Here is a 14,757-nt window from a genome sequence, read left to right as displayed (position 1 = left end):
TACTTCAGCTACTATGAAATCAGAAATTGTATCAAAATAAAATAACCATTTTTAAGATGTTCGCGTTTTGTGTTTTTTTATCTACCTGTGTAGGGATGGTGATTTGTGAGTCGGACGGCGAGCCTCTTACGGACGACAGACAAAAATGGTAATGACTTCACCATAAATGGAAGCCCTTACCCCTGCTTCAACTGCTTGTGCAATGTGGGGTCCGGGGAACCGAACAGTTGTCAGTGGACATTCCTACACGTGACAGAGCTTCCTCCCCTCGGAATCCGAGCAAAATCCGATTGTGGTCTGGTCTGCTACTTCCTCTAGTCAGGTTTTTTTGTGGTTCTGTTCGTTGACACTGCAATGCACCGATGAACGGCGCTTGTACAGTGCGCATCTTCACGTACCCTGTCCTATCCCTATGACACCTGGATCTTCGATTCCGAGTCATTGATCGGTTATTCAGACAAATACGCTCCTTTTTTTACCTCTCGAAATCTTTGCCTGCTCGTGCTCAGTGCTTATAGTAGTACTATGAGCGGCACGTCGAGAGACGCACTGGCAGAGGCACGCTTCGATGGATCTGAAACGCGTCATGATATGCGCGTCTCAGCGCGGCGTCCAAGGTACAGCTCCGCGAATACATCAGCGAAATTGGGCTCTTCTGGGTCTGCGAGTCGTCGTGGGTTGGTATCTGGTGCCGAAAGCGCTATTAGCGCCAGCACCAGCGGCAACAGCGGTAACAGTAGAAGCAACAACAACAACAGTAGAAACAACAGCAGCACCGGCAGCGGCAGCGGCACAACGCACGCCCCAGATTCAGACTCGCGTCGCTCGGTGCGCAGCAAAAGCATTGACAAAGAGGAGATCGTGCAAGCTTACGAGCGGTTCCGCAAACTGGGGATGCCTGGGGAGATCACGAAGGAGGTGTTTGAGGAGTTGATTGTCGCGTCATCGTCGTCCTCCACCTCATCCGCTTCCGCTACTGTTGGTAGTGGCAGTGGTACTGCTGGTGGTGGTACTGGTGCTGCTGATGGAGCTGATGGTGGTGTTGGTGCTCCTAGCGTCGGCGCGGCGATTGTGATACTGAGCAAGCGGCTGGTGGGGAGGCAGGAGGCAGCGCGTGTGAGGGGTATCATCGCAAAGTACGTTTCTTTTTCTCTTTCTTACTTTCTCTTTCTGTGAATATATGCGCATTTCATTTTCTTGCCGACTATTTTGTGGTATATTTTGAAAAAGAGATATGTGTGTTGATACTTTTGCGCGTTTAATTTTTATTTTTAATTCAGGGCTAGAGAAGACGCGGCAGCTCAGGCGCGGGTGCGGGTGAGGCCTGCGTCGAAGATTAGAGCGCCGTCTGCAACTGGTGGTAGTAGTCGTGGTGCTAGTGCTAGTGCTAGTGGGGTGAGTGCAGAAGGTCCGGGGAGTACGAATACGAAGAAAGGGCCGTTGTCGGTATTAGAAGACCCGATGAAAGTCGCGTTGGAACAGCGAGAGAATGCGTATCGTGGGCTGATGGGTGTTCGGAAGGAGTACGAAGATGTGCGAAGGGAGATGTTGGATTTGGGTATGTATGCTATGTTATGCAATGTGCGCTTAACTCGGAAGATGATTTTGGTGCTGATTGATTTTTTTATTTTTATTTCATGGTTGCAAGATGCAGAGAAAAGAAAGTTGGAGGAGGATGTGAAAGAGAAGAGGCGTCTTGCTCTTTTGTTGGATGTTCTTAGGAAGAGGGAGATCGCGCGCTTGGCGAGGTTTGGTTCGAGCTCGGGAGGAGAAGGTGTGAATTTGGACACATTGTTGAGAGATTTAAGGTGTGTATGGGTTTTTCAGCTTGATGTTAGCAAAGTTTAATGGTCGAATTTAGACAACAGGCTGAAGTGGTGATGAAAGAGCATAATAGAGTAGTTGATGAAATTACCTCTGAGGTCTCCAAGGTGCGATTATTGGGTTAATCGATTTTATTTTTGTATTTATGAGAACGGTGTTGGATTAGATTACGCCGCATGACGAGAAGGCTGTATTACAAAGGGAGGCTAGAAGAAAGGCTGCTTGGAAGTACAAAAATACCACAGAGGTGCTCGCGGTAAGCGATTTTCTCGCTCATGTTGAGGTATTTTTTTTTGAATTAGATTCAGAATTTGCATGCACGTCATATAAGATGTGTGCGCTCTGCAGAAATGCAGGACACGGATCATAGGACCTCGGTGGGCAGGGATGTTGAAGCGAGATTAGATGAAATAGTTGATCGGCTTGGGATACATGACGCCGATGAGAAACAACACACAAAGTGCTCAATCCTTGATCCTCGAGTGTTGTTAATTTATTTACTCCATTTTTATAGAGCAATGTTGATGGAGGTTGCCCAGAGGAGATTGGCTAGGAAGCAGGGAGAATGGATCGCTGATAGTGACTTGGATGATATGCATCGGAAGGTTGAAGAAAAGCAGATGTTGGTTCAGGAGCAAATTGATCGAGCAGCTGCGATTGGATGGTTGTGCCAGGAATACATGGACAAGGTGCGTTGTTGTGTGTATGGTCCGGCCATTCTTACTGAATAAGCGAGCAGATTAAGTTGTTCAGGACGGAGAGACTCGGAAAGATGTTGGAGGAAGAACAACGCAGGGTGGACGGGTATGTTGATTTGGCTAGGGATGCGTTGGTCAAGTCGCAAGATAGCAGGGTGAAACAGGACAAGTCGTTTGTGAGTCAGGTGAGGGAAGTGATTGGGACAGGACGACATAGCTGTCAAAGTATCTTGGAGGATGTGCAGAAGATGGTTGACAGAGTGCAGACCTCGGAAAGCTTGCTGCAGCACGAGTGCCAGAAATCAACACAGGCAGGCGAGAGCTGGGCAGATGCTGGATCCGAGGAGAGGAACAGGCGGGTGTTGGAAAGAAAAGGCAGCAAGATTGAATATGGGATGGAGATGGTGGAGGATATTAGGAGACTATTGGCTGAGAGTAGAAAGCTGAAATATATTTGAAAATGAAAACCCGGGGTGGGCCAATCGCTTTTGGTATATTGACTGCCTAGTAGAGGAGGAGGAACGAGGTGGATTTGCAGGGTCGGTTAGACGCCCGACGGGACTCCGTCATAAAGATTGACTGTTTGTGCCAGTGAGACCGGGATTCTCTTAACGAGCGGCAGCAGAGCGGGAACATCTTTGCGGCGGGTATCTAACAGCTGCGCTCTGATTGGCTCCCCGGCCATCCCAGCGCATGCCCTCTTGCTGAATTCACGTGGTTGCTTTGCATAAATTTCTGCATTCCGACTTGCTCCTTATCCACAACCTCCTCCTGCTCGCTCCACGTTCTCGTTGGCGCGATGCTCAACATCACCAACAAAACTGCAGATGCAGTCCGTGCCCTGCGGCATGTAGCCAAGGGCATGGCCACAGCAGCCCCTCGCATCGGCGACACCAAAGTCGCCATGTCTCTCCTCGAAAAGAACGCCTTCATCAACTACCAGCGCATTGAGGATAACCTCGTCATTGTTCGGGAAAGGTCCGTCTCTCGTCTTTTCTGTGCATACTGCTCTGTATTCACGGCTCTTCAAGACTCAATCGCCCTCTCACCCTTTCCGAGAAGATTCTCTATGGTCATCTTGACGACGCTGCAAACCAGGATATCGTCCGTGGTACCAGCTACCTCAAGCTTCGTCCTGACGCAAGTATCTTCTTTGTACACCCTTTTATTTTCTCCTTTCTGACTTTTCGTGCAGCGAGTTGCCTGCCAGGATGCAACAGCTCAGGCAAGTATCATCCTCAAGTCTCTTATCTTGACGCAGTCCTGACGTAATCCTTTAGATGGCTCTGCTCCAATTCATGTCCGCTGGAATGGACACCGCTGCCGTGCCCACCACCGTTCACTGCGACCACTTGATTGAGGCCCAAGTCGGCGGCGTCAAGGATCTCGCTCGTGCTATCTCTATCAACAAGGAGGTCTACGACTTTTTGGCCACCGCCACCGCCAAGTATGGCCTTGGCTTCTGGAAGCCCGGCTCTGGTATCATTCACCAGATTATCCTCGAGAACTATGCCTTCCCCGGTGGACTTATGATTGGGACGGACTCTCACACCCCCAACGCTGGAGGTCTCGGTATGATTGCTTGCGGTGTCGGAGGTGCCGATGCCGTTGACGTCATGGCTGGCATTCCCTGGGAGCTCAAGTGCCCCAAGGTCATCGGTGTTAATCTTACTGGCAAAATCGGCGGATGGACTACTCCCAAGGACGTTATTCTCAAGGTTGCTGGCATTCTTACCGTCAAGGGTGGAACTGGCGCTATCGTCGAGTACACTGGTTCTGGTGTCGAGTCTCTCAGCTGCACGGGTATGGCTACTATCTGCAACATGGGTGCTGAAATCGGCGCGACGACTTCCCTCTTCCCCTTCAACGAACGCATGGCTGAATACCTCAAGGCTACCAAGCGCCCTGAGATTGCCGCCTACGCTCAACAGTTCGCTCACAACTTGAAGGCTGACAAGGGCGCGGAATACGACCAGGTCATCGAAATCAACCTTTCGGAACTCGAGCCCCACATCAACGGACCTTTCACCCCTGATCTCGCTACCCCCATCTCCAAGCTCGCTGCTGAGGCCAAGAAGAACAACTGGCCCGATGAGATCAAGGTCGGCCTCATTGGTTCCTGCACCAACTCTTCCTACGAGGACATGTCGCGCTCTGCTGCTCTCTTCAAGGAGGCTAAGGATGCTGGTCTCGAGCTCAAGTCCAAGTTCACCGTTACCCCCGGATCAGAGCAAGTTCGTGCTACCATCGCCCGTGACGGACAGATTGAGGCTTTCGAGAACGCCGGAGGAGTTGTCCTTGCCAACGCTTGCGGACCTTGCATCGGACAATGGGACAGACAGGACGTTAAGAAGGGCGAAGCCAACACTAGTACGCTAAATTTATTTTTTTTCCGCAAAATCATTCACTCACGTCTCACGCTTTAGTCGTCACCTCTTACAACCGCAACTTCACTGGACGTAACGACGCTAACCCCGCCACCCACGCCTTTGTCGCTTCCCCCGATATTGTGACCGCCCTTGCCTTTGCTGGATCCCTCTCCTTCAACCCCCTCACTGATACTCTCCCCACTCCTTCCGGCAAGCCTTTCAAGTTCTCGCCTCCTTCTGGATTCGCTCTCCCTCCCTCCGGCTACGACCCTGGTGAGGATACCTTCCAGGCCCCTCCTCAGGACCGCGCTTCCGTCCAAGTCAAGGTTGACCCCAAGAGCGACCGTCTCCAACTCTTGAAGCCTTTCGCTCCATGGGATGGCAAGGACCCCAAGGATCTCCCTGTTTTGATCAAGGTCGCTGGCAAGTGCAGTACGTGTCAAACTCGTCTCCAGTTTGTTGCAACCTATTGATCATCATCTTGTTTAGCTACTGACCACATCTCCGCTGGTGGACCCTGGTTGAAGTACCGTGGACACCTCGAGAACATCTCTCGTGCGTCGTTTTGAAACACCTTTCTTTTAAAAAAAATTTTTCTGAACAACTTTTTACAGAGAACTGCCTCATTGGTGCTATCAACTCCGAGAACGGTGAAGCCAACAAGGTTCAGAACCAGCTTGACGGAACCTGGGGCGGTGTCCCACAAGTCGCTGCTGCCTACCGCGCTGCTGGCATCAAGTGGGTCGTCATCGGTGACCACAACTATGGTGAAGGTTCTTCCCGTGAGCATGCCGCCCTCGAGCCCCGTTTCCTCGGTGGTGCTGCTATCATCGTCCGCTCTTTCGCCCGTATCCACGAGACCAACTTGAAGAAGCAAGGCATGCTCGCTTTGACCTTTGCCAACCCTGAGGACTATGACAAGCTTAAGGGCACCGACAAGGTTGACATCATTGGCGTTGAGACCTTTGCTCCTGGCAAGAACTTGACCCTTGTCGCCAAGCACGCTGACGGCTCCGTCGACGTGAGTCTCTTTTTCTTCTTGTCTTTTTTATGGTTTCTGATGTCGGATGTACCACTTTTGTAGGAGATCCCTCTTGCTCACTCTTTCAACGAGGGTCAAATTGAGTGGTTCAAGGCTGGCTCTGCCCTCAACTTGGTACATTCATATTCTCATATCCAACATACAGTTTCTAACCCTTTTTTTTTCAAAGATGGCTGCCAAGGCCAAGGCCGCTGGCTCTGCTTAAAAACCGAGTAGATTTATTTCTACTGCTTTTTTTTCTTTGTTCTTTTTTTTCCTTCGTGGAATTCCAATTTCCTCGATGTGAAAGGACGGGCAAAAAAAATATAGATATGACGAATACGATCAGATGAAGCGGGATGCTTTTTTCAAATGTATTAGTTCCTGGAAATATTGTTGTAAGAATGGTGTTGACGAGGTGGGATGGGCGGATGGATCGATGTGAGCTCGGTTTGGGGTAGAGGTTGGATGTGGTTTGCCCTCGAGTTGGAAAGTTCTGATTGGTGTATGTGGTTTAAATCTATCGCATGTACCCATGAGGACGAAGAGGAGGAGGTGTGTTGCTGTTGAACGCTATACGAGCTTTTGTTAGGTAGCCAGATAGCGGGAGAGAAGGAACATGTCTGTCTGTCTGACCGTTCCTTCTCTCTTTTTTTTTCTTACTACTTACCTTGTATGCATTATGATAGTTTTTTGTTTTTTGTTTTTTATAGTTTTTTTTTTCTTTGTTATCTCAAAAACTTTTTTTTTGTCTTCCGGTTTGGTGTGCACTTTTTTTGTTTTTTTTTTTTTTTTTTTTTTTTTTGGGGGGGGGGGGGGGTGTGTGTTATGTGTGGTTCGGGATGTTGTGCCGTCTGGTCGTTTTGCTTGTCCTTGATTCTTGGGATGGGCAAGGGATGGATTGTGGTTCTTGATGATGTTGAGAAAGGTGGGTGAGGGTGTAGGAGGGAGGATGAGTGAGGTTTATAGGATGAACTGTTTGCGGTGTAGAGATGGGATTTGCCTGCTGGTGTTGAGATCTGAGAGGCTACGACTGTACGATACTACAAGTCTACACCACGATACTACCAGACGCGACGTGACGCGATTTGGGATACTGTATGGCACGTGCTTTTGATAGCCAATAGGAACGTTCGAAGTTGAAATGAAATTGCTTCGTAGAGAATAGGGACCTTCAGAATTGAAATACGACCCGACTAGTCGGTCGTATTTCGACGCCACCGATTTGATGATTCGAAGTCCGACTGTGCTTGGCCTTGTCTTGGACTGTCACTTCTATGTCACTCCCAATGACGTAGACAGCGTAGATAATATTTAATCTACGTAGATTGTTGAATAGGCATTGAGCGATACTAAGAAAAAATGGCAAGGGGAAACAGAGATGGGGGTTGATGAGACCGAATCAATGCTTACTTCTTATACTCTCATTTCAGTATTGACATGTTTGGTGCATATCCTGTGTGGATAGAGAATTAAACAATGATTAACAAACAAAACGTGTTTCTATGTGTTGCGAAAATATCCTCTGGAGGTGCTGTTACAGCAGTATCTAAATTACAGGCACTGATGAGTGAAATATTTCACATCATTAGCCCTTGATCATGCAAACGAGACCAGAAAGACGGTCAGTACTTCACGGAGAGCAAAATCTTAATAGTCTAATATATACAGGCATGAAACAAAAGCCTCCATAGGAATGGCGATGGGGAGAGGATTGAAGATGGTGGAAGCCAGTGATAAGAGGGCCGCAATTCCGTCACATCAGTCACAAAGCGGACCTTGAACTTTGACTTACTAAGCGTAATCGGACAGGGCCAAATACGACCGACTAGTCGGGTCGTATTTCAATTCTGAAGGTCCCTAATGAGAATGGTAACTTGAACTCGAACTCTGATGTTGCTTTTGAATTTTGTTCTTGGATGTCTCTGGCTGATGCACTCTTGTACTCTTTGCTTTTGGATTTTGGATTTTGAAGGATTGGTGTCTGTCTGGCGAAATGGATGGGTTTTTCGTGCTGCTTCTTGGTCGTCAACTTTGGACTTTTGGATCTGGTGTCTGGTTCTAACAAGTGCTTCACTTGCTATTTGGTTCTTCGATTTGACTGTGTCGAGATCGGGGATTTGGAAAGGCAGATCTGTATACTTTGGTCGAGGGTTGAGCTTTACTGTGTTGAATCTTCGTTTGTTGCTCTCTGCTTTCTATGCGACTGGACGTTTAGGATGCCTGCAAAAATACTATCGTGCTACTGGACAACTGGGCTACGTTTTCCTTGGGTACTGCTGCTGGCTTTTTGCATTGGACGTGGTATCGTTCAATGAACTAAACACGACGACTCTTGCGATGTTGTTTGTGCTGTTCTGTGTTTTTCGCTGCTCCCGCTTCATGAATTCCAAGATTTCAAGGTGCCCGTCCTCTGGACCTAGGTGTGTTCCCCACTCGATCTTATTCTCGATCTTCTGACACTGTCTCAGGTATATTCGTCTTCTCTGACATAACATGTTGGACGCGACGCGTATGTGTTTGTGTGGGGATGTTAGTTCCCCCTCGATCGATCGTATACAAGCTCGCCCGGGCGTGGTGTATATAATCCTACCCTCTCTTTACTTCCTCTCTTTCCTTCCTTCCCTTCAGTCTCTCACCGAAGGAAAGACTCTACTGTATACCCTCTTGTTATTTTCTGCGATACCTCTTTACGAATATCACGAACATCATGAAGCTCTTCAAGCGCAAGTCTACCAAAGGCGATGTCGTCGCTGAGGTTATGGGCATCTCGCCCGGCGCCGTTGGTTCTACCAACGACGCGACTAAGCCAATGAAGAAGAAGGGCAAGGCCCGCCGTGTCTGTATGTATCTCATCTCATCCTCGCCAAGGCTCTTGAGCGTGTTCGAGCGTGTTCTGACGCGTTCTTTTTAGTCCTCGGTATCTTGAAGAAGACCGTTCCCTGCGCGTCGGGAAGAGCCCACGCGGTTGAGAACGTCGGCGAGGACGAAAGCTTCTACGACCAAAAGCACAAGAACGAGATCACTACCACCGGCGAGTTCATCTTCGAGCCCAAGGGGCTCCCCGCCCAATCGGTTGCGGTGCCCATCGCTGCGCCAGCCCCTGCCCACGTCGCCGGGCGCAGGAACCGTCAGGCTCAGATCATTCAGCCCAAGGTTCAGGCCCCAGCTGCTATGGGCGAGGTCAATGGATCCGTCGACATCGTCCAGGAGGCCAGGGAACGCCCTGAGAGGGTCGTTCCAGAGGCGATGAACAACGCCAACGCCAACGCTGGCGGAAACAGGAACCGCACTGCACGCGTCATTCAGCCCAAGATTCAGGATGGGTCGGTCGACAAGTTCAGCATCATCGAGCGGGCCTATCTTCATCAGCTCAAAACGCAAGGAGATCGTCCTCCTCCCAACGACGCGCAGAACAAGGCCAAGCGCCAGGCGCGTATCATGTACCCTGGCGCCATCAACCCTGACCACAAGCCTGGTGCAGTCAAGGCTGCCGACGTCGAGAAGGAGGTTAGCACTCGTCCCAAGATCCCCTTGCCTCCTATGCCTATCGACCCGACTTTCGACCCAAACGCAAGGAGCGAAGTGAGGATCGCGCACCCCTTCGTCTACCCCCCGCGCCCACCACCCAAGCCCCTCGTCGAGCACGATGCTAGCTCTCCTCCGAACATTCCTCTGCCACCTGTGCCCACCTACCCCTACGACAGGAAGTTTAGGCGTCAGGCGCGCATCGCTCAACCCAAGGCTGTCGATGCTCCCGCCGAGGTCGCCCCCGCCCCCGTCGTCAAGGTCGAGGAGCCAGTCAAGCCCGTCGTTGTTGAAAGCTCGACCACTCCCGAGGCTGTCGATGTCGTCGAGGTCGCCGAGGTCGCTCCCGCCAACACCGTTCAGAAATCCAGACGCCATGCACGCATCGTCCAACCGATTGTTTTCGCCCCCGACAATGAGCCAGCTGCTGTGGACGACCTCGACAACGGCAAGGACGCTGCTGTGGCCACCAACGTCCTTGAGGTTGCCGAGGTCGACACTGTGAACGTTGCTCAGAGGAAGAGGCGTCACGCACGATTTGTGCTTCCCGTCGATTATATCCCAGCTTGTGAAGCTGCGACGGGTGTTGAGGTTGAAGATGATGTCAAGCCTGCTGTGGTCGAAGAACCTGTCGGTGTTGAGGAGCCTGCCGTCGTGGTCGTCGAGGAGCCTGTCGCCGTCGAGGAGCCTGTCGCCGTCGAGGTGCCTGTCGCCGTCGAGGAGCCTGTCGCCGTCGAGGAGCCTGTCGCCGTCGAGGAGCCTGTCGCCGTCGAGGAGCCTGTCGCCGTCGAGGAGCCTGTCGCCGTCGAGGAGCCTGTCGCCGTCGAAGAGTCAGCTGTCGTCGTCGATGTTCAGTCCAAGGTCGTCGATGACGTCGAGGTCGACGAAGAACCCCGCAAGCGTGCTTATACCTCTTTCGATGCAGTACTTGTTGGCCTTAGCCTTCTCCGCGATGACTCGAGCGAGGACGAAAGCTACAAGGAACGCGACTTTTCTTCAGACGGTACGTCTTTTATCTTTGTCTCACTGATGTCTACCTTTGGTTGACTTTTATACCCATAGAATCTTCGCATCCTGGTGATGTAGAAGATGTCGTCTCTGAGGTTGCCGCTGTAGTTGAGAATGAGGTAGCTGTTCGTTGTTCTGTTGAGGTGCGAGTGGCTGTTACCTCCAAAGTTGTTGCATATGGAACAATTCTTTTCGATGAAAATAACAGTGAGTAATGTCTCTTTCTTTCATACTACTTTGTTGACGTTTCAATAGATAACACTGTCTCCGAGGTCGCTTCGTTTGAAGATGACCTCATCGTCCTTGGATCTTTCTCCAAGGACGCCGATTTCAAAGTTTGCACCTTCGGGTCAATTCCTCTTCTGGAGGATGATACCAGTGAGTACCCCTGGTTCTCTCTCTCTCTCCTCTTTCTTTCCATGGCTCCGCAACTTCAGCTGCTGATGTCTTATGGCTTCTAGTCGGCAATTTCATCAAGACACAATATCTTACTCGTCGTGTTGCCGTTGGGAAGACCTCGGAAGTTGTTGATTCGTCTGTTGTTGATTCTTCTACAGCCGGCGAGGTTGTCGATGGATCCTCGAATGGCGACTTGTCTCCTCTTGTGGATTCTATTCCTTCGGAGTACTCTTCCTCTCCTACTACTCCGGTCGAGGTTCAACAAGCTGGGGACCTGCGAAAGGAGGAGGTGAAGGAAGAAGTCAAAGAAGTCATTGATGTCATTGAAGAGGTACCTGTTCTCGGTTCTCCTATCAAACTTGTGACTTCTTCACCCAAGCTTGCTGTGGTTCCAACCTCGCTTCCTTATGCCAAGGGAGTTCCTACTCGTCGGGTCGATATTCGTGGCACTCGTCAACGGGTCCAATGCGAGGGAACATCGACCAGCACTGGGGAACAACCTGGCGTTCTCGTGCGAAGTATTCTGAACTTGGAAGAGGCGTACTCTACGACCAATAAGCCTCGCAATGCTTCAGCTTCGCCTGTCGTCGAGACGGATGCACCGCTTTCCACTACCAGGAAAGTCCCACCTTCTCGAATTCCAGTACTGGCATCACGACGAGAAGCTCTTGCTCGCCGTCGCTTTGGTACGCTATACGAGTCGCGATCTACACCTGCACCTGGTATTCGACCTTTGTTACTGCCCTTGCATAAGAACAATCGCGATGCATACGACTCGGAGCATGAGCGATGAACACTATTCTGCTGGCATCTTCGCTGGTATTTGCATATTATTCTGGCTCTCTCTCTCTCTCTCTCTCTCTCTCTTTTTTTTTTTTTTTTTTTTTTTTCTCTCTCTCATCTCTGGATTTGTATCGACTCTGGTTTCTGTCTCTCGTCTTTTTTTCTCGTCTCTGTCTCTGTCTGTCTCTGTCTCGTCTCTCGTCTCTTGTATCTCTTTTTGTCTCTTTTTTCTTTCTCGATTTTTGTCTTGTTTATTGTGTCTTGTTTCTTTTTTTCTCTCTATTTTCTCTTTTTATTTTGTATTTTTTCTTGATATGTATCTTTTTCTTTTTTGGTCTCCCTTAATATGCCGTTCATCTTGGTGACGGTCATCATATATCTGGTGAGTTTTCGCACACTGTAACTATACCTTGCAACCTTTCTGACTTTTATTTTTTTAGGATTTTCGCCCTTCATATATGGGTGTAAGTTCAACAATCTATATCAAAATTTAGACATATATCCTCTTAATATCTGGTGAGTTTCACACTGTAACTGTATCTCACACCTGTTCTAACTCTTTTTCTCAGGATTTTCGCCCTTCATATATGGGCGTAAATCCGAATAATCTGCATCAAGATTTAGACAAATATACTCGTAATATCTGGTGAGTTCCACGTTGTAACTTGTGCCTCACCTGTTCTAACTCTTTTTCTTAGGATTTTCGCCCTTCATATATGGGCATCTTTATCAAATTTTAGACAAATATACTCGTAATGTCTAGTGAGTTTTACACCGTCATTGTACTCTACACCTGTTCTGACTCTTTTTCTTAGGATTTTCGCCCTTCATATATGGGCGTAAATCCGAATAATCCGTATCGAATTTTAGACAAATATAGTCGTAATATCTGGTGAGTTTCACATCGTCATTTTACTCTACATCTGTTCTGACTCTTCTCAGGATCTTCGCCCTTCATATATGGGCGTAAATCCGAATAATCTGCATCAAATTTATACTCTATTATATATGGTAAGCTTTGCACATCCCTTTTCGTCTACTCTCTCTCATCTCAATTGTCGCTGTTGACAGGTCCTTTATACATCTTTATGGAAGTGTCGTGTGCATTTGTCATGACTATTTCTCTTAATATTTGGTAGGATTTATGCGCATTTATTTCGTTTACTATATCTAACTTTAGTTCTAAGGTCTTCTATACATTTCGACGATGTCCATTTATCGTCGTTCTCCATGGCCGATGACTTCTTGACATCCTCGAAGTCGTTCGCCCGCTCAGTGACTCGCGTTCGGAATTCACTGGCAAAATTCTCGCTCCTTGGCACCATTGGTCAACAACGTTTCGCAGTTTTCAGCAGGTGAGTTCTAGTTATCTTCAAAATTACTCTCCTTTCTTATCATACTTCTTCAGATTTCTCAGCTGAGGCTTCTTAGGCATACTCTACCTTGGGCACAGGCCATACCGCCCAGCACTGGCAACAATATCCGGGTTAGGGAACACACAGCCGACGGGCTTCCTTGTGTTCCTCCTTTCATCAGGTGAAGGAGTTGTCTGACGGGACAATTTCTGAGCCACATCGCAGCTGCATATGGAGTTGGGAGCGCTGACGAGTGCTCTCGGTTTCATGGTGTGGCTGCGGTGTCCGGTCGCATGGGATAGGGGGCGCAGTGCTGACGAGTGCTGTTTCCTTCTACTCTTGCGCCGGGATGATTGCCCGGATACCTCAAGACCAGTTGCCCATTCCGGATGCGCCAACCTCCAGCCTCGCCTTGATTCCGGATGCGCCAACCTCCAGCCTCGCCTTGCCTTTATATCTGCCGCTGCAAATTACTCGCTGCCATCATCATACGCCATTGGACCGAACACCTGGACGCTACCGTCCGTCTCCGGAGCCCTAGACATTCGCTGGCTCAAACTTCTCTGCAATGTTCGAGATAGACCTCTATCAACTTTCTCGGCATTTACAACCTTCACGACCTTTTACGATCTTTTACGACCTTTTACGACCTTTTACGACCGTCACGACCTTTTACGACCTCCGCGGTTTTACAACCGTCACGACCTTTTACGACCTTCACGGTTTTATGACCGTCACGACCTTTACGACCTCCACGGTTTTACAACCGTCATGATCTTTTACGACCTTTTACGACCTTCACGGTTTTACGACCGTCACAACCTTTTACGACCTTCAAGGTTTTACAACCTTCACGACCTTTTACAACCTCCACGGTTACACAACCGTCACGACCTTTACGACCTTTTACGACCCCCACGGTTTAACACCGTCACGACCTTCACGACATTTTACGAGCCTCATGGTTTCTTAACCGTTACGACCTTTTACGACCTTTTACGACTTTTACGACTTTTACGACTTTTACGACCTCCACGGTTACACAACCATGACGACCTTTTACGACCCTCACGGTTGCACAACCGTCATGACCGCACCGTTACGACCAATCAAGAGCCAGGCTATTAGTCTTCTCGCCAATCATAGACGGCCACCTTTGACATGCCATCACACATCACTATACACTACCTTTACGATGCGCATACAGTCTACCCGCTCTGGCTCGCTAGTTGGCTTTTCGCCTGGCTTCCACGATCTATTGCCTCTGGGCTACTTCTGCTTTTGTTCTTGCTGTCTTCGTTTGTTTTTTTGCTATTCGCTCTTTGTTCAACAATTTCTTGTTTTCGATGTTACTCGTATTTCTTTGTTGTTGCTTTTATCTTGTTCTCTTCGTTCTCCTTTTTATGCTTCATCGGACAATTTTTGCATTTACATGCTACTTTGCCATTTTCGTGCTTCATTGCTGCACACTACCATTTCTTTCAAATATTTCTTCCATCTTTATAACTTATTATCAACTCAATTTATTTCATCTATCTTCATATATTTTCTTCAATCTCTTAATCTTATTATCTTCTAATTTATTTCCTTTAATTTAAACCATCACATATCTCTGCTTTGCATTCATCTTTTTATCATCCATTCGCCTCTAAATCTTCTTTTGAATCTTCACATATAATTTTTATATCTTATACCTATATACCAACATATACTCTCCATCTTCTAATATATATTGCTTTGAAAATCTAATAATTGTTCGAACCTAAGTTTGC

General features: G+C 48.6%; 3 protein-coding genes across 3 annotated transcripts; all 3 read left to right on the top strand.

Moving 5' to 3' along the window:
- Positions 1-3,321: 3,321 nt before the first annotated feature.
- On the top strand, positions 3,322-6,138 carry JR316_0011575 (Aconitate hydratase, mitochondrial; the record flags this gene model as incomplete). Its single annotated transcript, XM_047897223.1, has 9 exons — positions 3,322-3,500; positions 3,554-3,662; positions 3,718-3,747; positions 3,803-4,892; positions 4,949-5,323; positions 5,381-5,446; positions 5,506-5,912; positions 5,976-6,047; positions 6,103-6,138. 9 exons carry the CDS (start codon positions 3,322-3,324, stop codon positions 6,136-6,138), a joined length of 2,364 nt encoding a protein of 787 aa, XP_047743632.1.
- A 2,484-nt stretch (positions 6,139-8,622) lies between these two features.
- Positions 8,623-11,640, top strand: JR316_0011574 (uncharacterized protein; the record flags this gene model as incomplete). The annotated part of the gene is made up of 5 exons (XM_047897222.1): positions 8,623-8,751; positions 8,784-10,443; positions 10,503-10,655; positions 10,704-10,826; positions 10,910-11,640. The coding sequence occupies 5 exons, from the start codon at positions 8,623-8,625 to the stop codon at positions 11,638-11,640; spliced, it is 2,796 nt and encodes a 931-aa protein (XP_047743631.1).
- A 1,078-nt stretch (positions 11,641-12,718) lies between these two features.
- JR316_0011573 (uncharacterized protein) lies at positions 12,719-13,170 on the top strand (the record flags this gene model as incomplete). Its single annotated transcript, XM_047897221.1, has 3 exons — positions 12,719-12,765; positions 12,818-12,985; positions 13,062-13,170. 3 exons carry the CDS (start codon positions 12,719-12,721, stop codon positions 13,168-13,170), a joined length of 324 nt encoding a protein of 107 aa, XP_047743630.1.
- Positions 13,171-14,757: the final 1,587 nt, after the last annotated feature.

The sequence above is a fragment of the Psilocybe cubensis genome, chromosome 11 (genome assembly GCF_017499595.1).
Source record: "Psilocybe cubensis strain MGC-MH-2018 chromosome 11, whole genome shotgun sequence".
NCBI classification, from domain to species: domain Eukaryota; kingdom Fungi; phylum Basidiomycota; class Agaricomycetes; order Agaricales; family Agrocybaceae; genus Psilocybe; species Psilocybe cubensis.
Note: the sequence above shows the minus strand (reverse complement) of the source record. Positions and strands in the feature narration are given on the sequence as shown.